This window comes from Cuculus canorus, chromosome 1 (genome assembly GCF_017976375.1).
Source record: "Cuculus canorus isolate bCucCan1 chromosome 1, bCucCan1.pri, whole genome shotgun sequence".
NCBI classification, from domain to species: Eukaryota; Metazoa; Chordata; class Aves; order Cuculiformes; family Cuculidae; genus Cuculus; species Cuculus canorus.
In genome coordinates this window covers 405,980-429,766 of record NC_071401.1, presented here as the reverse complement: position 1 = coordinate 429,766, position 23,787 = coordinate 405,980, and the positions used below count along the sequence as shown (strand labels likewise).

Sequence of the window (23,787 nt, the reverse complement as noted above, 5' to 3'; positions counted from 1 at the left end):
GAGCGCACGTTGGTGGCTCATGCTGAGATTTTGATCCCCCAGCACCCCAAGTCCTTCTCCTCAGGGCTTCTCCCAATCCTTTCTCCACCCAGCCTGGGTTTGTCCTTGGGATTGTCCCAACACCCATGTAGGATGTTGCCGTTGGCCTTGTTGAACCCTGTGAAGTTCTCACAGCCCCACCTCTCTTTCGGGTGGTTTCACTGCTTTGACAGAACCATTTTGTCCCTGTGGGGGATAAAACACTCCTGTACACCAGAGATGCTCTCCTGTCTCCTTCTCAAGCCCTCGCCGTGGTCAGGAGGCGCAGCTGGAGCCCAGCAGCAACGGAGCAAACCCACTTGCAATGCAAATGATGGGAGAGCAGGAAATGTCCTGACTCACCAGGGACCAGAAACCACGGTTAATCTTTAATGCAGCAGCAGTTTAAATGCCACCAGTGAACGGGCTGGTGATCCTTCTGAGACTCAGGAGGAAGGATGAACATCACCAGCCCTCAGCGGCACCGATAGCGATTTGCTCTCCCGCTGCAGCTCCACAGGGAGCAGGGCTGGGGTTCCCCGTCTCTCTTCAGGGTTGGATCTCGGTGAGTCATTTGACAGCGAACGTGAAGGTTTGTAATGAAAGGAGAGGGTCCGGAGGAGGCCACGGAGATGATGCCAGGGCTGGAGAACATCCCATCCAAGGCCAGGTTGAGAGAGTTGGGGTTGTTCAGCCGGGAGGAGAGAAGGCTGTGGGGACAACTTAGAGCAGCTTCCAGTATGGAAAGGGGCTCCAGGAAAGCTGGGGAGGGGCTCTGGATCAAGGAGTGCAGGAATGGGACGAGGGGAATGGTTTTGAGCTGCAAGAGGGGAGATTGAGATGAGATCTTAGGGAGAAATATTTTGCTATGAGGGTGAGGAGGCCCTGGCCCAGGTTGCCCAGAGCAGTGGTGGCTGCGCCATCCCTGGAGGTGTTGAAGGCCAGGTTGGATGGGGCTTGGAGCTCCCTGATCCCATGGGAGGTGTTCCAGCCCAAGGCAGGGATTTGGGACTAGATGGGTTTTTAGGTCCCTTCCAACTCAAACCATTCCGTGATTCTAAGTCCGGTTGGCAGGGGGAGAAATGGATTTCCACATCTGTGAGAAGTGGAGGTGTTGTGGTCTTGCTGAGCTGCTTCGGGAGCCGCGGGCTGTCACGCTCCGGCTGCCGCTGGTGCCTGGGGATGTCCCTGGGCTAATTTAATTTGCAGCCATAGCCCTGTCCTGTCCTTAGTCACCTCTGTTGAATTATGTGCCTTTAAGACAATTGGATTAATGTGATGAGCTGAGATCTTCTCTCTGTTGGCTGAGGTTCTGAGTGGACTTTCAGTTCTCAGAATACGGAATCCTTAATGGAGACACTTAGAAATTCAAAGAGATTTTGCACTCAGACACTGACATTTTAATACGAATAAACCAGGTGGGTTCTGAGAGCCAAGGTTCGGCTTTGGTAGAACCCAAATTCGTTTTCCCACATCCCAGCTCTTGCCTGGAGGAGGATACAGGGGAGTGGGGCTACAACCAGGAGCCCCAGGTGGCCAAGAAGGTCAAGGGTGTCTTGGGCTGTATTGGAAACAGCGTGGCCAGCAGGAGCAGGGCAGGGATCATCCCCCTGGACTTGGAGTTGGGAAGGCAGCACCTCAAATCCTGGTTCAGTTCTGGGTCCCTCACTCCAAGAAAGACCTGGGGGGGCACCTGGGGGTGCTGGAGCCTATCTCGAAAAGGAAATGGAGCTGTGGAAGGGTCTGGAGCACAGGGGTTGTGGGAGCCGCTGAGGGCCCTGGGGGCTGTTTTGCCTGGAGAAGAGGAGTCTGAGCGGAGACCTCATCACCGTCTAAAACTGCCTGAAAGGAGGTTGGAGCAAGGCGGGTGCTGGTCTCTTCTCCCAAGTGTCAGGGGATAACATGAGAGGAAATGGCCTCAAGCTGCACCAGGGGAGGTCCAGATTGGACATCTGGAAGACTCTGTTCACTGAAAGGGTTCTCAGGTCCTGGCAGAGGCTGTCCAGGGCAGTGGTAGAACCCCCATCCCTGGAGGGGTTTAAAAGCTGAGTAGATGAGGTGTTAAGGGATGGTTTAATGGTGTTGAGGTATGGTTGGACTCAATGATCGCAAAGGTCTTTTCCAACCAAACGTTTCTATGAAAAAGAGGGGAAGTGCGTGAAACTCATTGGTCCTGCATTGGTCCTCCTCCTCCTCCAAGCGCTTGCCGCGGCCAAGGGTCCAGAGGACCTGAATTATTCACATCTACACGGATACCCCCAGGCTGCTCAGCCCTTCATGGGACCCAGCTCCATGTTCCCACTACTCTGTCACTTTGGGAACCGGAAAAAGTGCAGGAGGTTGAGCTCAGAGTCTGGGAAGGTCCTGTATTTGCTGAGCATCAGTGCCCAAGTCTTCACATGGGGAATCTCTCCATGAGTTGCCTTGACTTGGCTGCCCTCTAGTCCTTGCTGCCTTGCATTTTGGGTCAGCATTCCCAAGATCATTCCCCAGCTGCAGATCCCTCTGTGTCTTCGCCCCTCTTTACAAAGGAGAGGTCAAGGCATGAGGTGGCATCTCCTCAGGCAGGCAGGGAATCTGTCAGGTAGGAGAGACCCTCAGGGAATCCATAAAGTCCATGGGCTGGAAGTCCAGCCTAGATCTCCACATTCCTCCTTGGTGTTTGGGTCTCTGTGGGATGGGGATGAGGCACAAAGAGGACTTTGTGGTGTCTGCAAATGGGTGAGGATGTTTATAGAGGTGGAAAGACAGGGAGAGACACTTCCAGCAGGAGTTTCAGTGGCGGCCAAATCCTTCAGAGGTGATAGGTGAACATCAGCCTCATCTCAGACCCTTCCAGTGTTGGGACTGGAATGGTTGTCACTCCCATACTAATAGTTTGTACCAGGAGCTCTCAGAAGTGAGGTGGTCACTCAGAGACCACCTGAGTGCAGAGTGGGTGAAACTCATTGGGCAGAGCAAGACGTTGTATGAGTTCATCTAATGAGCTCACAAATTCATCGTTAGTTCACTCTGCATCAGGGAGTGCACGGGTAGGACAAGGAAATGTTTTGAGCTGAAAGAGGGGAGATTGAGGTGAGATCTTTTAGGGAGAAATGTTTTTCTGGGAGTGTGGGGAGGCCCTGGTCCAGGATTCCCAGAGCAGTGGTGGCTGCTCCATCCCTGGAGGTGTTGAAGGCCAGGTTGGATGGGGCTTGGAGCAACCTGATCCAGTGGGAGGTGCCCACCCAGAGGTTGGAACTGTCTGGGCTTTGAGGTCCCTTCCACCCTAAACCTTCCATGATCCAACGATTCTCTCACAGAGTGGAGTCAGGCCAAAGGTGAACACCGAAGAACCATGTATGAGCTCAACGAAAGCAGCTTTGATCCTATCACCTTTGTCCTGACGGGCATCCCAGGAATGGAGGAGTCCCACATTTGGATCTCCGTCCCCTTCTGCCTGATGTACATCACTGCGGTGTTTAGCAACTCCATTGTCCTCTTCGTCATCATCACAGAGAGGAGCCTCCATGAGCCCATGTACCTCTTCCTCGCCATGCTGGCCGTTTCTGACCTCATGCTTTCCACCACAACAGTGCCTAAAATGCTGGCAATCTTCTGGTTCAGTGCCAGGGAGATTTCCTTCGACGCCTGCATCACACAGATGTTCTTCACCCATTTCACCTTCATCGTGGAGTCATCCGTTCTACTGGCAATGGCGTTCGACCGCTACGTGGCCGTCTGCGACCCGTTGAGGTACTCTTCCACCTTGACCCCCTCGGTGATCGGGAAGATCGCCATGGCTGCTGTCATCCGGGGGTTCTGCATTATGTTCCCACCCATCTTCCTCCTGAAGCGGTTGCCCTACTGCGGCCACAACGTCATGCCCCACACCTACTGTGAGCACATGGGCATCGCCCGCCTGGCCTGCGCCGACATCAAAGCCAACGTCTGGTACGGGCTGACAACGTCTCTTCTCTCCTCTGGGCTGGACGTCGTGCTCATCGCTCTCTCCTACGCTCTGATCCTCAGAGTGGTCTTTCGGCTCCCGTCCACAGAGGCTCGACTCAAAACCCTGAGCACCTGCGGCTCCCACCTCTGCGTGATCCTCATGTTCTACGTGCCTGCCTTCTTCTCCTTCCTCACGCATCGCTTTGGCCGTCACATCCCAAGTCACGTTCACATCCTATTGGCCAACCTCTACGTCGTGGTCCCACCGATGCTCAACCCCATTGTGTATGGGGTGAGGACGAGGCAGATCCGGGAGCGTGTTGTCCGCCTCTTCTGCTCGGCGGTGGAGTGTCCCTGTTCCTGCTGGGGGAGCGGGTGCTGAGCGATGCCGGAGGGAAGGTGGACATGGGACGTGATCTGGAAGGAGCCACAGTCTTCAGTACAATGATGGAGTAGCCCTTCCTGAAGGCTCGGGCTCTGCAGTCCAACCCTCTCAGCAACGTCAGGAGCCAGGATGCCCTGACCTTGGGTCAGCAGTGAGACCTGATGGAAGGGCCGGTGTGTTCATTGCAATAGCCACAAGACGGAGCAGATCATCCAGATGTTTCTGCAGAACACCTTGTTTTCCTGTCCAAGAGGGCAGAGGACACTCGCCAAGCCCACAGACTGCGCTGCAAAGCCTTTTCAGACTTGCTTGTGGTGAGGAAGCCGCCTATGGACACATAGCTGGACCTTGGAGATGCCTCCTATGGAGGGGCTGGTGACCCTGGAGATGCCAGGGAATGTTTTTTCCTACCTCCAGGCTCCATAAAATGCTATGTTCTTCGTCAGGGCTGAGCACCAGCAGGGTGCTGAGGGCTCCGGTTGGGACTGATTGAGCCCAACATCTCTGACGGAGAGCAGGAGCAGTGACCAAGCTCTAGGACCAGGCTTCTTCACAGCTGAATGATGCAGGAGATCACACAAGAGAAGAGAAGGCTCCAGGGAGACCTCATAGCAGTCTTGCAGGTTGGAAAGGGGCTCCAGAAAAGCTGGGGAGGGGTTCTTGATCAGGGAGTGCAGGGATGGGATGAGAGGAAATGGTTTTGAGCTGCAAGAGGGGAGATTGAGATGAGATCTTAGGGAGAAATGTTTTGCTGTTCAGGTGGGGAGGTCCTGGCCCAGGCTGCCCAGAGCAGTGGTGGCTGCACCATCCCTGGAGGGGTTCCAGGCCAGGTTGGATGGGGCTTGGAGCCCCTGATCCAGTGGGGGGTGTTCCTGCCCATGGCAGGAGGTGGGACTGGATGGGCTTTGAGATCCCTTCCAACCCAAACCATTCCCTAGTTCCTAGGGCTGGCCCACACACCCGGAGATTGGAACTGGATGGGCTTTGAGTTCCCTTCCAAACCAAACTCTTCCGTGATTCCATGATTATACGATCATTAAGGTCCCTTCCAACCCAAACCATTCCATGATCCTGTGATTCCATGACACCAATCCAGCAATCCAAACCCTGCTCTGCTCCAACTACACCAAAATGCTGCTCCAACTTCAAAAGAAAAGGGAAAGAAGGAGATTCATGATTTCTGATCAAAAAAACCCCACCCCAAGCTCTGGACTCTTTCACCACATTTCTTTTCTTCTTTGTTTTGTTTCTGATTTCATCAGAGGAGGGAACCCTGCGACCAGCACAGGGGAAATGAAAGTCTGCTCATTAAAAGCTGTTTGCTCACCAGAGATGATAAGAGAGCTCGTTACAAAAGCTGCTCGTATTGTTAGGGGTCTTTTTGTCCTCAAAACTCCGGTGTTTGTGTTGGCGTTCTTGGCAAAAGGAAGGGTGTTGACACAGAGTCCGCATGAGTTCCTGATAGGAGACGGAGGTGCGGGGAGGAGAACGCGTCAGGAGAGAGAGTTGTTATGTGCAGCACATGAAATGGGTCAGCCTGGAATAGAACTTTAAGGTCTTCAAGGGCATAGAGGAGCTCGAGGAGCCACATGGTGGCTGCTCATGGGTCACAGCAGGTCTGGAGGTGGGCTGAGAGGCGAGGCAGCTCGTGGCTCCAAGACCTGGCTTGTGATTCACGTCTCCTCCAGCCCTGCCTGAAAGCAAGAGCTTGTGGACCAAGTAACCCTCTGCCAAGGGGCTTTCTCCTGGAAGCCTTTTGGTCAGCTCTTAAAACAACTGAGATGCCACTTAAATTGGTCAATATTAGGCAAAAATGTGTTTGTCAAGACCTTGAGAGTGGGGCTGTGAAACTCATGAGGTTCAACAATGCCAAGGGCAAAGTCCTGCCCCTGGGTCGGGGCGATCCACGCATCAACACAGAAGGGGTTGGGAGCAGTCCTGAGGAGAAGGACCTGGAGTGTGCGGGAGGAGAAGCTCAACATGAGCCACCAACGTGCGCTCGCAGCCCAGAAACCAACCGCGTCCTGGGCTGCATCCAAAGCCGTGGGACCAGTAGGGAGAGAGGGATTTTGCTCTTCTCTGGGGAAACCCCACCTGGAGCCTCTGCCCAGTTCTGGAGTCCTCAGCACAGGAAGGACATGGAGCTGTTGGAGTGAGTCCACGGAGGAGGCCACGGAGGTGATGTGAGAACCTCCCGTAGGACACGCTGGGAGAGTTGGGGTTGTTCAGCCTGGAGAAGAGAAGGCTGCGGGGAGACCTTAGAGCAGCTTCCAGTATGGAAAGGGGCTCCAGGGAAGCTGGGGAGGTGTTCTTGATCAGGGAGTGCAGGGATGGGATGACGGGAACGGTTTTCAACTGAAAGAGAGGAGATTGAGAGGAGATTTTAGGAAGAACTGTTCTCCTGTGAGGGTGGGGAGGCCCTGGCCTGAGTTGCCCAGTGCGGCCGTGGCTGCCCCATCCCTGGAGGCGTTCAAGGCCAGGTTGGATGGAGCTTGGAGCCCTCAATCCAGTGGGAGGTGTCCCTGCCCATGGGAAGAGTGGAACTAGATGGGCTTTGAGGTCCCTTCCAACCCAAATCATGCTGTGATTCTGTGGCTCATTGTGATTCTCAGCCATTGGGATTTAAGATCTCCATGGGCAGATGTTGCAAATATGCAAACCAAAAGCCTCCAAATATCTTCCAATCCAACTATAAATAATGAGAAATGGGTGGGGAGTGGCAATAAGAAGACAGTGCTGGGCTGCATGTGATGTTACTGCTCTCACACACTGGCACTTTTCTTGGGTTGATGTTACTTATGGTTGAGGTCAACAGGATGGGGTTGAACCAGGCCAAGCGCCGGGTCCTGCCCTTGGGACACAACAACCCTTTACAGCTCCAGGCTTGCGGAAGAGCAGCTGGAAAGCTGCCTGGAGGAGAAAGACCTGGGGATGCTGGTCAACAGCAGCTGAACATGAGCCAGCAGTGGCCCAGGTGGCCATGAAGATCAACAGCATCCAGGCTTGGATCAGCTGTGGGGTGGCCAGCAGGGCAGGGCAGGGCAGGGATTGTCCCCCTGCACTTGGTGCTGGGGAGGCTGCACCTTGAATCCTGGGTTCAGTTCTGGGACCCTCACTCCAAGAAAGACCTTGAGGGGCTGGAGCACGTCCGGAGAAGGGAGCGGAGGTGGGGAAGGGGTTGGAGAACCAGGAAAGGGGCTGAGAGCACTGCGGGTGTTTAGTCTGGACAGGAGGAGGCTGAGGGGAGACCTCATCAGTCTCCATAGCACCTGGAAAGGAGTTGGAGTCAGGTGAGTGCTGGTCTCTGCTCTCAATTAACAAACGATAAGATGAGAGGAAATGGCTTCAAGTTACACCAGGGGAGGTTTAGGTTGGTTATTGGGAGAAATTCCTTCCTGGAAAGAGTGGTGAAGCCCTGGAAGAGGCTGTCAAGGGCGGTGGTGGAGCCCACATCCCTCAAAGGGTTCAAAAACCGTGTGGAAAACCGTGTGGCCGTGGCACCTGGGCACGGGGATCAGTTGGCCCAGTGGGACTGGGCTGACAGCTAGGCTGGCTGATCTTGGAGGTCTTTTCCAACCTCCATGATTCTACTCCACTGAGAGGTCCTCAACATGCAGGATCTTCTCTGGGGGGGGCGATGCGTTCCTGCAGGCACCTTCACGTCCACTTTATCAGCAAGCCTTGATGGGATGGGATGGGATGGGATGGGATGGGATGGGGTGGGATGGACTGTGTCGTTCTACCAGATGAGTTCATTCCATGGACCCTCCTGCTTCTCCAGGCCTCCAAGAAGAGTGTTACCAACTGAGGCAGCAGCCCTCGGGCTGCTCCGCTCCTTGGATGAATGTGGTGGCCTGGTCAAGAGCAAACCGCACAGGCAAACGTCCCCGAGTCAATGAATCACCAGCGTAGCGGTTCATGTCCACAGGGGACATTCCTAATGGGACATTAGCCAACGGATCAGGAAGATTTATGGTCCTAATCTGGTTAAACTGTGAGCTTAATAACTCTCACAAGAGGGTAAACCAGCACTTCTGCTCTTTGTGGTTGATTTCCCACACTTGAGCTATTTTTTTTTGCTCGGTTGATGCAGGAGGATCTTCGCAGGGATGTTTGGGATGTGAGGAGCCTTTTCTGGTGAGGAGAGAGGGATTTTACTGGAGTTTCTTCACAGCATCTATGCAGTGCCTGCAGGAAGAAAATGAAATCTCAGACACTTTGGGAGATAAGTGGAGACTCTGTCAGAAACATGGGGAGAACTTAGAGCAGCTTCCAGTATGGAAAGGGGCTCCAGCAAAGCTTGGGAAGGGGCTCTTGATCAGGGAATGCAGGGAGAGGATGAGGGGTTTTGAGCTGTAAGAGGGGAGATTTAGGTGAGATAAAGGGAAGAAATTCTATGCTGAGGGTGGGGAGGCCCTGGCCCAGGTTGCCCAGAGAAGTGGTGGCTGCCCCTTCCCTGGACATGTTGAAGGCCAGGATGGATGGGGCTTGGAGCCCCTGATCCAGTGGGAGGTGTCCCTGCCCATGGCAGGGGTGGGACTGGATGGGCTTTGAGGTCCCTTCTAACCCAACCCATTCCATGACTCTTCACCAAGCACCTGGGTAGGCTTTTCAGGCTGATGTGCACAAAGAAGGAGACCAACCTCTGCCTGAAGTGGAGACCAGGCTTGAGGCTGGTGCTGAGTCAAGCTCTAAGCGAGTGCTTTGAAGGCTCTTTAGGGGTGAGTTTGGGTGCTTGGCTGCACGGACAAAGACAAGCAGGACTTTCCTCACCCTAAAAACCTTGAGAGTCCCCAGTTAAAGATGTTCCCATTGATTTCCATAGCTGTTTACACACAATGGTGCTTCATTAATTGTTCTTCGTCTGCAAAGCTCCATGAGCTATGAATTAGAGGAGCAAAGCTTAATGATTTTCCTTCGTCTGGTGTCCGTCATCGTAATGTCTTAGCGAGTCTTAGTTAATTAATAACAACCCCCGCTGTGGTGAGGCAGATGATGAATGGTAGAGCCCTGTGAGCTGTGCTGCCTGCAGCGAGGTGGTGACTCCACACCCAGGATGGAGTTGGTGGTGGATTGGTTTGCTCTCAGATGTTGATCTCTCCTCTCAGAGGCTGTTTAGATTTGGTATTAGGGAAAATGTCTCCACTGGAAGAGTGATGAAGCCCTGGCAGAGGCTGCCCAGAGCAGTAGTGGAGTTCCCATCCCTTGAGGGGTTAAAAAACCATGTGGCTGTGGCACCTTGGTGCATGGTATGCACAGCAGGGTTGGTCTGGATGAGCCTGGAGAGCTTTTCCAACCTTAATGATTCCATGATCCTATGATTAGAGGTTCCTGCTGGTCCCCAAAGGGCCCCGATGGCTCCCCTGAAGAGTCGTGGTAGTGGAAAGGTGCTGATCGCCGTTCTCCGGGGCTGCTCAGGTCTCTGCAGGCTTCCAGAAGAGGAGCAGTAGCACAGTAAAGTCAGAATTGTGGAACGGTTTGTGTTGGAAGGGACCTCAAAGTCCACCCAGTTCCACGCCCTGCCATGGGCAGGGACACCTCCCACTGGATCAGGGGCTCCAAGCCCCATCCAACCTGGCCTTCAACACCTCCAGGCATGGGGCAGCCACCACTGCTCTGGGAAACCTGGGCCAGGGCCTCCCCACCCTCACAGCAAAACATTTCTCATCTCAATCTCCCGTCTTGCAGCTCAAAACCATTCACAGAATCACAGAATCACAAGGTTGGAAAGGACCCATTGGATCATCAAGTCCAACCATTCCTAACACTCCCTAAACCATGTCCCTCAGCACTTCATCCACCCGTTCCTTAGACACCTCCAGGGAAGGTGACTCAACCACCTCCCTGGGCAGCTGTTCCAGTGCTGATGACTCTTACTGTGAAGAATTTTTTTCTGATATCCAACCTGAACCTCCCCTGACGGAGCTTCAGGCCATTCCCTCTTGTCCTGTCCTCTGTCACTTGGGAGAAGAGCCCAGCTCCCTCCTCTCCACAACCTCCTTTCAGGTAGTTGTAGAGAGTAATAAGGTCTCCCCTCAGCCTCCTCTTCTCCAGGCTGAACACCCCCAGCTCTCTCAGCCGCTCCTCGTCAGACGTTCTCCAGCCCCTCACCAGCTTCGTTGCTCTTCTCTGGACACGCTCCAGAGCCTCAACATCCTTCTTGTGGTGAGGGGTCCAGAACTGAACACAGTACTCGAGGTGCAGTCTCACCAGTGCTGAGTACAGAGGGAGAATAACCTCCCTGGACCTGCTGGTGACCCCATTTCTGATACAAGCCAAGATGCCATTGGCCTTCTTGGCCACCTGGGCACACTGCTGGCTGTGTCATCCCATCCCTGCACTCCCTGATCCAGAGCCCCTCCCCAGCTTTCCTGGAGCCCCTTCCCATGTGAGAAGCTGCTCTAAGGTCTCCCCGGAGCCTTCTCTTCTCCAGGCTGAACAATGCCAACTTTCCCAGCCTGTCCTCGTACAGGAGCTTCTGGCATCATCTCTGTGATCTCCTCTGGACTCGCTCCAACAGCTCCATGTCCTTCCTGTGCTGAGGACTCCAGAGCTGGACACAGGGTCCATGTGGGGTGTCCCCAGAGCGGAGCAGAGGGGCAGAATCCCCTCCCTCTCTGCTGGTCCCACTCTTTGGATGCAGCCCAGGACGCGGTTGGTTTCTGGGCTGTGAGCGCGTGTTGACGGCTCAGGTTGAAAAGGAGACATGGGATTATTGGAGGAATCTGAACCGGCTTAGTTTGACATTTGTGCCAAATAAAATAACAGAAAAGTGAATTTGAGACTTGATCGATAGAGTCTAAAAAGGGCAAGAATGTAAGTAATGGCCATGGGGACTTATTTTTGGTATTTATCTTCCGTAGGTTCAGGTCATTTCATTTCATGATGACCTCCGCATTCCGGCGGTAAAGTTACCTGAAAGCCGAACAGGACTTGTTTTGTTCTCCCAGAACTGGGGTTTAAATTTCATTATCACAAATAAATAATAATTAAAGCAGACGTTGATGGAGCTTGGCCGACGGCAAATCCATATCTCGGTGAGGACTTCCCACAAAGAGATTGTGTTCCGTGTATTTCTGGGGCCGTTCGGCAGGGATTGATCGGATACTGGGGCTGATGCTGTAGATGGTGATGGGTTGTGTAGCAGAAAGGGTGGGATCATTGCTAACGAGGTTTTTAGATGATGCAAATGTGGTTGATTCAATAGAGGTGAATGCGGAGTCATCCTCCGAAGGGCTGTGATAGAGAAGGGAGGCTGCATGCCCAGTGGAGGTGGATCCAGAGGAGCTTGGGCATCCAGGAGAAGGAGTGTTTTGCGAGACCTTTGGGTGGTTCTTGTCCAACAGGTGGGTTCCAGCGTGTTCCCGTAGCTGTGCCAGGGTGATGGTGGCCAGCACAGGTCCACAATTCCCTTGGCTTGATCTTAAATGTTTCACCCAGCTCTGAGGTCCACATTCTGGATAACGTATGGCAAGCGGGGAGAGTTGCTCCATGCCTACTGCACTGCTCCTGGCAGGATGAGGAGGGAGCAGGGGATGCTGGAGTCATGCTGGCTTCCATGAGAAGACCTACTCCTTCCCCTGTTGCTGCCCAGTCCCTGTGAAACACCTCCCACTGCAGCAATAATTTTGGGATAAGGTGAGCGGGAGAACATAGGGAGAAACCAGCACCGGAATCCAACGTTGCTTGGCCACAGTAGTGGCTGAGAGTGGGCTCACAGTCCCCTTGTAATGAAAGGTTGATGACACCAAGCTGTTTGGTCCGTTTGGAACACTGGAGGGACCCTGGGGGGCTTCATCCATGAGCAGCATCAGCCCCTGCGTTTGCTCCTTGGGACCCAGTGCTTCATGCTCAACACCTGGAACGCTCCAGCTCACCACCAGGAAGGGTGGCAGGCAGGAGGATTTTAGGCAGATCTCCAGGTAAGGCAGGCTTCCTGCACCAACACCAGGAACGGTCATTGTCTGGAAGGGCAAACGGAATGTTGAAACTGCGCTGCCCCAGCTAAAGGCAGAAATGGAGAGCAGCAAATCCTCCCGGCGCAGCAGGTAGGCACAGAGGGATGGACCCAGAGGTCTCCGGTGGTTTCTGGCTCTTCAGAGCTCTTCAGTGCAGTCCCTCAAGGACTGGGGTGTAGCCAAGGGGATGTTCTGTCTTCTAGAATCATGGAATCATGGATGGTTTGAGTTGGAGGAGTCCTCAAAACCCATCCTATTCCACCCCCTGCCATGGGCAGGGATACTTCCCACTGGATCAGGTTGCTCCAAGCCCCATCCAACCTGGCCTTGAACACCTCCAGGGATGGGGCAGCCACTGCTGCTCTGGGCAACCTGGGCCAGGGCCTCCCCACCCTCACAGGAGAACATTTCTGCCTAAAATCTCATCTCAATCTCCCTTCTTTCAACTCAAAACCATTCCCGTCATCCCACCCCTGCACTCCCTGATCAAGAACCCCTCTCCAGCTTCCCTGGAGCTCCTTTCTGTACTGGAAGCTGCTCTAAGGTCTCTTTGGATCCTTCTCTTCTCCAGGCTGAACAACCCCAACTCTCTCAGCCTGTCCTCCAACAGGAGGTGCTCCAGCTCTCGCATCATCTCCGTGGTCTCCTTTAGACTCTCTTTCTTGCACAACACAGGCTCAGGGGCCAAAGCACACCTCACCAGACACCTTCTAGAGCAAAGATCTCTAATAGCTCCTCCTTGCTGGCTGGTGGAGGGTGAGAAGGTGGCTTTCAGCCTGGTTGACCTACGTGAAGGTTGTACTGGTCTGATTTGGAGGAGCAGATCAATGCCAGTGAGATCTGGGCAGCTCATGGTGAGCTGTGATGGGGTCCTGCCTTTAGTCTTGGGGTCCTTATTTTCAAGGAGAGCAAAGAAGTCTGGAGAGGAGTGAGATGGAGCAGATGTTTAATCAAGTGCTGGAGAAAAAACTTGATCCATAAAGGGTGCAAAGCACATTAATTTTTAAACTTCTCTGGAGGCATCTTCATGGCAGGGTGGAAGCCTCTGGAGGAAACATCTGATGCGAGGGAGCGTTGCAAATGCCCTTGAGAAGGATGAATGAGAATGAAGGGAAAATGAAGCCCGGCTGATTAGAAAGAAAAGCCTTGTTTTGAGTCATGAGAATAATTAACAGCTGTGAGCAGCTCATGAGAGCACCAGCAGACTCTCCAGCAGTGATTGTTCCCATACAGATACGGAGGATGGAAGTTGTTGGGTACAAAGTTGTTTACTCACCAAGGTGTTTGGTTTCCAGAGTGGTGCAGGACCTCTATGCAAGCCTGGTTTAGCCCCTGGTTCTACATCCACGCTTGCAGCCGTAGAATCGTTTGGTTGGAAAAGAGCTTTGAGATCATTGAGTCTAACCCTACCAGCCCTGAGCACCTCATCTGCCCAGCTTTTAAACCCCTCCAGTGATGGAGACTCTATCACTTCCTCTGCCAAGGCCTGAGAACCCTTCCTGTGAAAGGATTTTTCTTGATGTCCATCCCGAACCTCCTCTGGTGCAACTTGAGGCCATTTCCTCTCATCCCATCGCATGTCACCTGGGAGAGGAGAACAGCACCCACCTCACCACAACCTCCTTTCCGGGAGCCGAGCAGAGCAATGAGGTCTCCCCTCAGCCTCCTCTTCTCCAGGTTAACCGTCGCAGGGCCCTCAGCCGCTCCCACAACCCCTGTGCTCCAGACCCTTCCCAGCTCTGTTCCCTTCTCCTGAATCGTTCCAGCCCCTCCAGCTCTTTCTTGGAGTGAGGGCCCAGAAATGAACCCAGGATTCGAGGTGTGGCCTCTTTTGTGATGTCTGCAGGGAGATGATCCATCCTGCTCCTGCTGACCACTCCGTGGCTGATCCAAGCCTGGATGCTGTTGGCCTTCTTGGCCACCTGGGCCACTGCTGGCTCATGTTCAGCTGCTGCTGACCAAGAGCCCCAGGTCTTTCTCTACTGAGCAGCTTTCCAGCCGCTCTTCCACAAGCCTGGAACATGGATGGGGTGGTTGTGACTCAAGTGCAGGACTTGACACTTGGCCTGGTTGGACCTCATCCCATTGGTCACAGCCCATGGATCCAGCCTGGCCAGGCCCCTCTGCAGAGCCTTCCTGCCTTTCAGCAGATCCACACTTCCACCCAGCTCGGTGTCATCTCGAAATCACGCTCCATCTCCTCATCCGTGGATAAAGATTTTGAACAGAACTGGACCCAACACTGAGCCGTGCAGACACCACTTGTCACTGCCCTCCAGCAGGATTGAACTCCATTCTCCACACGTCTTTTGGCCCGGCCACCCAGACAGTTCTTCACCCAACAGAGTCCTCCTGGCCAGGCCATTTGCAGCACGTTTCTCAAGCAGAATGTGGTGAGAAGCGGTGTCAAATGTGGTGATTTGTGCTGTTTCTGAGGTGTCCCTGGCCCTTCTCCTTGGAAGGGCTCTTCCAAGCAAGGATAGATGCTGCCTGCACTTTGAGGCTGGGTGCATCATCTTCTCTAGTGGATGGTGATGAGACTGGTTGGAAGCCACGGTGCCTGTGCTGCCTCTTCCCTATCACCCTGCCCCACCTGAGCTCCCCTTCCCACCACTTGTAGTGACGCCACTGGAGGAGCGATGAAGGGTGTCTGAGTATAGAGATGCTCGAGGTCCCTGGGACAGTCTCCAAGGTCCAGAAATGGAGTGCTGACAGCATCCGGGCTTGGATCAACCATGGGGTGGCCAACAGGAGCAGAGCAGGGATCGTCAGGGCAGGGATGAGAGAAAACGGCCACATGTTTTACCAGGGGAGGTTTAGATTGGATATTGGGAGAAGTTCCTTCACAGAAAGAGTGGTGAAGACCTGGCAGAGGCTGCCCAGGATGGTGGTGGAGTCCCCGTTCCTGGAGGGGTTCAGAAACCACGTGGATGTGGTGCTGCAGGACAGGGCTCAGTGGTGAGGTGGCTGTGTTGCGTTGAGTGTTGGACTCGATGATCGTAAAGGTCTTTTCCGAACCTCAATGATTCTGTGATTCTGTGAAATCAAATTCCAGGAAGAACTGGAGCTGCTCAGGTTCAGGACCCTCCTTAATGGTGCAGGAATCATTAGAGTGGCTGGAAAATTTAATCCTTCTCATTTTCATCCCAGATTTCTCCATCCCCAGACTCGTTAGCGGAAAGTTACTATGTTAATCTGGTCAACAGGAACAAATCAGGACTGCAAATCAGAGGGAATGTCCCAACCGTTAAGTAATGGGGATGCTCAATGCCCTGTGGCAGGGAGCAGCTGGGAAACCCTCTGCAGCCTGGAGCTCTGCTGCAAACAGGAGATGCTGTGGGTGAGGCAGGATGGGATCACATTCCTTGGAGAAGACTGCCACCCTGTGCTCCTGGTGGGAGCTGAACCACCAAACCACAGAGCGATGTGGTTTGGGTTGGAAGGGACCTCAAAGCCCATCCAGTTCCACTCCCACTGGATCAGGGGGCTCCAAGCCCCATCCAACCCGGCCTGGAACATCTCCAGGGATGGGGCAGCCACCACTGCTCTGAGCAACCTGTTCCAGGGCCTCCCCACCCTCACAGCAAAATATTTCTCCCTAAGATCTCAACTCAGTCTCCCCTCTTTCACCTCAAAACTGTTCCTCTCATCCCATCCCTGCAACCTCTGATCAAGAGCCCCTCCCCAGCTTTTCTGGAGCCCCTTTCCATACTGGAAACTGCTCTAAGTTCTCCCCACAGCCTTCTCTTCTCCAGGCTGAACAACCCCAGGTCTCTCAGCCTGTCATCAGATGGGAGGTTCTCCAGCCCTGGCATCACCTCTGTGGCCTCCTCTGGACCCGCTCCAACAGCTCCATGTCCTTCCTGTGCTGAAGACTCCAGAACTGGACGCAGGGCTCCAGATGGGGTCTCACAGAGCAGAGCAGAGGGGCAGAATCCCCTCCCTCCCTGCTGCTCCCACGGCTTTTGATGCAGCCCAGGACATGGTCAGTTTCTGGGCTGCGAGCGCAGGTTAACAGCTCATGTCAAGCTTCTCATGCCCCAGCACCCCAAGTCCTTCTCCTCAGGGCTGCTACTAGTTCTCCCCTCCTCTTGGGTTGATGTTTGGGATTGCTCTGACCTTGGGGTTTTTCCATCATCACTCCATGAACTGCAGCCAGTGATGCTGCGGGAGCCGTGGGGTCACCACACTGAGGGCTGAGTGCCCCGTGCGACCGCTGCTGCACCCAGCGAGGAGTGGGCTCATTGGTGGTGGTGATGGAAGGAGGAACCTCGGGTTGAGAGCACAGCCTGGCACCCGTGACCGCCACGGGGGTGTGTGCCAGGGCATTTTATCCAAATGAAGAACTGCAGAGGAACTTTCTGTTCCTGCAGACCAGAGCGCCGGGGCTTGGGAGGCGATCTCCTCCTGACACGCCGTGTGGATGCAGGCACCGCACGACATCCTCCCATGGGACGTGGGTAGCGGGCATGGAACGAGCGCTCTGTGAATGGAGCAGAAGTTTTAATTAAAAGAGGGCGTTTGTAATTTAGATGATTAGCATCAACATCAAATAACATGAACACAATGAAGAAACGGTTGAACAAATGGAGCTGTTGCTCTGGCGTGTGTCTGGAATTGCCTCCGGCTCCGTGAAAGCCTTTGAATCGGTTGGATGGGGCTTAGAACCCCTAGGTTGAAAAAGACCTTTGAGGTCATGGAGTCCAGAGGAACCCTGATCCAGTGAGAGGTGTCCCTGGCCATGGCAGGGATTGGGACTGTATGGGCTTTGAAGTCTCTTCCAACCCAAACCATTCCGTGAATCTCTGGTTCCACGGTCTCTGGGTGACCTGCACCGGCCAGGAGCTCTGACACTGCAGGCATTGTGTCTTGTTTTGCACAGCACTGCCGAATTCCCGCTGTCCCTGCAATCCTAGACAAGGCTGAGCCTGGTGGGACTCCTGCCCTGGAGGTTTTATGGGAGCTGAAAGCTCTGCTCCACAATTGCTCTTGTGGAATCAGTTGTTTTAATGGTCCGGATCTCCCTGAGTTCTGCAGGCGTGGGCGAGCTGCTGAGCCTGTGGCATCCACAGCCGCCTCTGCTCGGTGGCTGCTCCTTGCTGGAATGATTCAGCCTGCAGGGAAGGGTTCCTACAGGCTGATTTATTTTCACTCTGTTGAGATTCCCGCTGCGCGGCAGGGAGCTGTGGTCATCGGCTGGAAGCTGCGGGCAGCGCCCAGACCTTCACCCAGGGAGGATTCCCACACCCCACACTCTTCCTCCCACCCCAGAGGAGCTCAGCCCACGGTTTGCCTCTCTCATCACTCTGGGAGACTCTTCCAAACTCCTTTTAGCGCATCAGTCACTGAGAGCCTTAGGTATCACGCTCAAAATTCTGTTCAAAACACGGGTTGCTATTTATATCTGTGTGCAAAACTAATTGCCTCAAGTTGGCACGTCTGGCTGCTCGGCACGTATGATGGCAGAATGGGGTTTTTTAGGGCTCCTCACATCTCTTTTTCCACATCTGGACTCTGCTTGGCCACAGCCTGGGGCTGCATCGCAGCCCGGCCAGAGCCCTGAGGGCAGGGGATGCAGAGTGACGCGGGTTTAATTGTGCCCTGGGTGGGCAGGGAGCGCACGATAGGGACCTGCGAGTGCCTGCGGAGAGCAGGACACGAGTGTGTCTGCAGAAAGCAGGATGCTTTTCCTCCATCCTCTCCTCTGGGACCCTGCGGAGAGGTACAAAAGCCCCACCGCCCTGCTCCGGCAGCTGCTGCTGTTGCGGCTGGGGACGTGGGAAGCTGTTTGCCTTGCGGATTCGGGGCTGTCAGGATCTCAGGGATACTGAGAGTCTGGCGCAGTGATGCTGAATTCCTGATAAGCGAGAATCACGTGCAGAGCTGCCCCTGTGAGATCAGCAGCTCTCGATTCTGTGGGTTTGGGGCTGGGGGTGCTGAGTTAAGGATGGCGGTGTATCAGGAGCAGGCAGGATTAAACCACCCGAGGGTGATGGACAGGAGAGCAAAGCCGGCGTGGATGCCTCCAGCCTGGGTCAGCTGCAGCATCCCACACCTTGCTCCCGCGGGAACGCTGCCGATGCGCTCCGGCTGTGCAAGAGAAACCCTTCTCTTGCCCTTCCCTCTCTAGGAGGCAAGGAATGAGCAACAAAACCTTTCTCTCCCACCTGTTTTGGAGTCTCTGGGTCACTTCCGTGATGGTTTTCGGGAGGAGGCAGTGAGGGGGGCTCCATCCTTCCACCCTCCGCAGCAGCCGCTTCGTGCAGAGCCTTTGCACTGGGGTCGTGAACCAGAGATGCTCAGAGCTAAAGCCTTGGGCAGGGATGCCCGCAGGCTTCGGCAGAGCTTTTTGGGGGAATGTGGGCTTTTCTAGTTACAGTTTGTGGTTTAAAGGATGATTAAGGGGTTTTAGGGACTGTTCAGAGGTGTCTGTGGGAGATGTCTCCTCAGAACCGTCCTTGCATCACTGCAGGTGATGAGACTGGAGAACGGGTTCGCATGCTGAGAGGTTCCTTGGGCACCGATCTCCCGGCTGTGCTGAGGTTCCCCCCTGCAGGCACAGGGAATCCTCCTCCATTGGCTGTTTCACCCGGGATTCTGCAGCTCTCGGTAGGACAGTGTGGAACATACGCGTTACCAGCATGAAAGAGATTTTTTGTGTTGGTGTATTGTGTGTGGAAAGTGTCTCTGCCCACGGCTGGGGGGCTGCGACCGGGTGGGCTTTGAGTTCCCTTCCAACACAAGCCATTCCTTGATTTCATGATCCTATGACATCTTACTGCATGCAATATTTGTACTGAATTGTTTTAAAATAATTTCCAGAATGAGATGCTGATTCATTTAATGGTTGCAGACAGTCGTGCCTGGTTCTGGTGGAGGAAGCTCTCTGGGCTTTCCTGGTTCAGGATACTTCATAGAATGATGGAACTATGGAATGGTTAGGTTGGAAGACACCTCAAAGCCCATCCAGTCCCACCCCCTGCCATGGGCAGGGACACCTCCTGCTGGATCAGGGGCTCCAAGCCCCATCCAACCTGGCCTGGAACCCCTCCAGGGATGGGGCAGCCACCACTGCGCTGGGAAACCTGTTCCAGGGCCTCCCCACCCTCACAGCAAAACATTTCTCCCTAAGATCTCATCTCAATCTCCCCTCTTGCAGATCATAAGCATTCCCCTCGTCCCATCCCTGCACTCCCTGATCCAGAGCCCCTCCCCAGCTTTCCTGAAGCCCCTTTCTGTACTGGAAGCTGCTCTAAGGTCTCTCCACAGCCATGTCTTCTCCAGGCTGGACAACCCCAAATCTCCCAGCCTGTCGTCGGATGGGAGGTTCTCCAGCCCTGGCATCATCTCCATGGCTTCCTCTGGACCTGCTCCGACAGCCCCATGTCCTTCCTGTGCTGAGGACTCCAGAGCTGGATGCAGGGCTCCAGGTGGGTTCTCACCAAAGCGGAGCAGAGGAGCAAAATCCCGCCCCCCCTCGCCCTCTGCTCTCACGGCTTTGGATGCAGCCCAGGACACGGGTGGTTTCTGGGCTGTGAGCACACGTTGCCGGCTCTTGTTGTGCTTTTCCTCCACCAACATGTTGACTCATTTCATTTCTGTGGGCAGCCCAGTCATGCTTTGTTTCTATGATGCTGAGTGCTTGGGCTTTCTTGGTTCAGGATATTTGCGTCTGTCTCTGAGTGTGAACAGGGAATCAGCTCTGCTGTTCAAAACAATCGCTTCCTCATGCATGTAATCAGTATTTCTGCGTGCAGCAGCCTCACAGCTTTGTTTTTCAGCCCTGGCATCACTTTCTCATCTCACCTGCCTCATGGGTAATCCCTGGGTTGAGTTTGGATATTTAAGAGCCGACTGTCATTGCAGAAGTGCTGAAAAGTAGCAGCGTTCCGTTTTGACTCGGGTGAGTCAGCCCGGGATCCAGGCTCCAGGGCCCCGCAGACCGTGCTGGCGCAGCTCTGCGACCCTTTCCTTGGCTGGTGGAGGAGCCCAAAGGTTCTTGACCCAAAGGTTCTTGACCCAAAGGTCTTTCCAAGTGCCAGGTTAGTTTTGGTTTGTGCTAGAATTGTGCTGGCAAAAAGGTGCAAAGCCAATGGAACTGGGTCCCAGGAATGAAAGGAAAGGGAGAAGCACCTCCGGAGATAAGGAAGGAACATGGGATTCCAGCCTTGAGGTACTTTCTTTCTCTAACCTGGTGTGAGTTCAAGTACCTTAAAAGCCCTGGCTGTCCCCTCTGCAGTCCCTGATGCCTGAGAAGATCTTGTACATCCCTGCAAACACAGCCTTTCTTCTCTTGATCTTGACTCCTTTCTTCTACTGTGGACTTACAGAATGGAGAAGGGTCCAGGGAGAACTTAGAGCAGGTTCCAGTATGGAAAGGGGCTCCAGGAAAGCTGGGGAGGGGCTCTGGATCAGGGAGTGCAGGGGTGGGAAGATGGGAATGGTTTTGAGCTGCAAGAGGGGAGATTGAGATGAGATCATAGGGAGACATATTTTGCTGTGAGGGTGGGGAGGCCCTGGCCCAGGTTTCCCAGAGATACGGTGGCTGTCCCATCCCTGGAGGTGTCCAAGACCAGGTTGTATGGGGCTTGGAGCCCCTGATTCAGTGGGAGGTATCCCTGCCCATGGCAGGGAGTCGAACTGTATGGGCTTTGAGGTCCATTCCAACCCAAATCAAGCCATGAGTCTATGAAATAAAGGTCTGCAGTGTCTTCTGCCTTCGCTTTCAGGTGAACCATGACACTGTTCAACCTTACCAGCTTGACCCCAGCAATGTTCATCCTGGCTGGCATTCCAGGCATGGAGAAGCTGCACATCTGGATCTCGATCCCGTTCTGCTCAATGTACCTGGCTTCCCTGCTAGGAAATGGCATCATCTTGTTTGTCATCAGGACAGAACACAGCCTCCACCAGCCCATGTACCTCTTCCTCTCCATGCTGGCCATCGCTGACGTGGTGCTGTCGACCACAACCGTCCCCAAGATGCTGGCTCTGTTCTGGTTCAGTGCAGGGGAGATCTCCTTCGGCGCCTGCCTGACCCAGATGTTCTTCTTGCACTTCACTTTCTCGGCTGAGTCAGTGCTCCTGCTGGCCATGGCGTTTGACCGCTTTGTGGCCATCTGTAACCCCTTGCGATACGCGGCGGTGCTGACTCCATCAGCCGTTGTCAAAACTGGGCTGGTGGCCTTGCTGAGAAGCTTCTGCATCATTTTCCCGTGCGTCTTCCTCCTGAAGAGGCTGCCGTTCTGCGGGCACAACGTCATCCCACACACCTACTGCGAACACATGGGCATCGCCCGCCTGGCCTGCGCTGACATCTCCATCAACGTCTTGTATGGCCTCATCGTGCCGTTTGCGGCCATAGTGGTGGACGTTGTCCTCATTGCAGTCTCCTACATCTTAATTCTGCCGGTGCTGGTCAGGCTGCCATCCAAGACCGCCCGCCACAAGGCTTTCAACACCTGTGGCTCCCACCTCTGTGTTATTTTACTCTTCTATATTCCAGCTTTTTTCACAGTTCTAACTCACCGCTTTGGCCAGGAAATCCCCCACCATATCCACATTCTCCTGGCCAACCTGTACGTGCTCTTCCCACCGCTGCTGAACCCTGTGGTGTACGGCGTGCGGACACAACAGATCAAAACGAAGGTTGTGAAGATCTTTGTCTGCCCCAAGAGATGTTGGCTGCGAGAACAAGAGTGAGATCATGGAATCATGGAATGGTTTCGGTTGGAAGGGACCTCAAAGCCCACCCAGTCCCACCCCTGCCATGAGCAGGGACACCTCTCAATGGATCAGGGGGCTCCAAGCCCCATCCAAGCTGGCCTTCAACACCTCCAGGGATGGGGCAGCCACCACTGCTCTGGGCAACCTGGGCCAGGACCTCCCCACCCTCATGGGAAAACATTTATCCCTAAAATCTCACCTCAATCTCCTCCCTTGCAGCTCAAAACCTTTCCTCTTATTCCATCCCTGCACTCCCTGATCAAGAGCCCCTCCCCAGCTTCCCTGGAGCCCCTTTCCCTACTGGAAGATGCTTTAAGGTCTCCCTGTAGACTTCTCTTCTCCCAGCTGAACAACCCCAACTCTCTCAGCCTGTCCTCATAGCAGAGCTGCTCCAGTCCTCACATCATCTCCATGGCCTCTGGAGTCCTCTGGACTCGCCCCAACAGCTCCACGTCCTTCCTGTGCAGAGGACTCCAGAACCAAACACAGGTCTCCAAGTCGGGTCTCACCAGAGAGGCAAAATCCCCTGCCTGTCCCTGCCAGTCCCACAGCTTTGGATCTCTTCTGTACTCGGAAAGGCTTTCTCTCCCAGAACATTTTCTGCAACACAACAGCCGGTGTTAAACAAGGGGTGGAGGAACCGTCCAAATCCAGCAGCTACTGGGACTGAAACGTGACCTGTGTAATGAAAACTGCCCCCAAACTCTCCTTTTAGTGCTTCACATCTTTCTTCTCTGCTGCTGCAGACCCTGACATCCCTTTTCTTGCTGCACAGCCCAGATTTCAACCAATAATTAAAAAGAGAAGCTGCCTCAGTTCCAATCCCAGTCACGTCTCCCTCAGGTCCTAACCTTGCAAAATAGCAGGGAGGATGATCCGGCGCGGGCGCAAAAGCTGCCAGGGCGGCAGGAACTCGCGCTACCACACCCAGCAAATGCCGCATTGACGGCAGTGTCACCGCTTCCCTTCTGAAACAGAGATGAAGCTTTTCATTTTGCCAGGAGTCACTGATTCTGTACGGTTTTGAGGTAAGAAACAAGTCTGAGTTTGGCTTTGGCTTTGGCTTCCAGTGTCTGAGTTCCATCGGGTTAAATGACTGTTTTGGGTTTAATTTACACAGCACGGCATCATCTTCATGTGAAACACAGCGGTCGCTTTGCCTGTTTGTGTCAAAGAATCATGGAATGGTTTGTGTTGGAAGGGATATCAAAGCCCATCCAGTTCCACTCCTTGCCATGGGACAGGGACACCTCTCGCTGGATCCGGGGCTCCAAACCCCATCCAACCTGGCCTTGGACACCCCCGGGGATGGGGCAGCCACCACTGCTCGGGGCAGCCTGGGCCAGGGCTTCCCCACCCTCACAGCAGAATATTTCTCCCTAAAATCTCACCTTAATCTCCCCTCTTTCAGCTCAAAACCATTCCCCTTGTCCCAGCTCTGCACTCCCTGATCAAGAATCCCTCCTCAGCTCTCCTGGACCCCCTTTCTGTACTGGAAGCTGCTCCAAGGTCTCTCTGCAGCCTTCTCTTCTCCAGGCTGAACAACCCCAACTGTCTCATTGTGTCAAATCTGGGCTGATGCTTTGCACTGGGTTTGGTTGAGGAACGTGTGTCCCATCCTGAACATCACTCCATTAGAGAACAATAAAGGACCGTTTTTCCCAGGTGGTTGGAGAATTGGATAAACAAGACTCTACCGATCAATAAACCCTTTTAAATTCAGCCCGCAAGGCTGTGGCCTCCTGATTTCACAGATACAGCAGAGTCACT

The 23,787-nt window shown here is 54.1% G+C and overlaps 2 protein-coding genes across 3 annotated transcripts; both read left to right on the top strand.

Moving 5' to 3' along the window:
- On the top strand, positions 1 to 5,055 carry LOC104056124 (olfactory receptor 52B2). Its single transcript, XM_054052644.1, has 2 exons — positions 1 to 583; positions 3,321 to 5,055. Exon 2 carries the CDS (start codon positions 3,356 to 3,358, stop codon positions 4,328 to 4,330), a length of 975 nt encoding a protein of 324 aa, XP_053908619.1. The 5' UTR covers positions 1 to 583; positions 3,321 to 3,355; the 3' UTR covers positions 4,331 to 5,055.
- On the top strand, positions 4,931 to 22,548 carry LOC104056115 (olfactory receptor 52E4). 2 transcript variants are annotated; one of them, XM_054052653.1, is made up of 2 exons: positions 4,931 to 4,956; positions 21,021 to 22,548. In XM_054052653.1, exon 2 carries the CDS (start codon positions 21,028 to 21,030, stop codon positions 21,991 to 21,993), a length of 966 nt encoding a protein of 321 aa, XP_053908628.1. In that variant the 5' UTR covers positions 4,931 to 4,956; positions 21,021 to 21,027; the 3' UTR covers positions 21,994 to 22,548. The 2 variants fall into 2 exon arrangements, with proteins under 2 accessions (XP_053908628.1, XP_053908637.1); XM_054052662.1 differs by lacking the exon at positions 4,931 to 4,956 and adding an exon at positions 19,560 to 20,333.
- The last annotated feature ends 1,239 nt before the right edge of the window (positions 22,549 to 23,787 follow it).

Coding starts and splice junctions, on each gene's coding strand:
- LOC104056124 (XM_054052644.1), top strand. CDS start 3,356: ATGTATGAGCTCAACGAAAGCAGCTTTGATCCTATCACCTTTGTCCTG.
- LOC104056115 (XM_054052653.1), top strand. CDS start 21,028: ATGACACTGTTCAACCTTACCAGCTTGACCCCAGCAATGTTCATCCTG.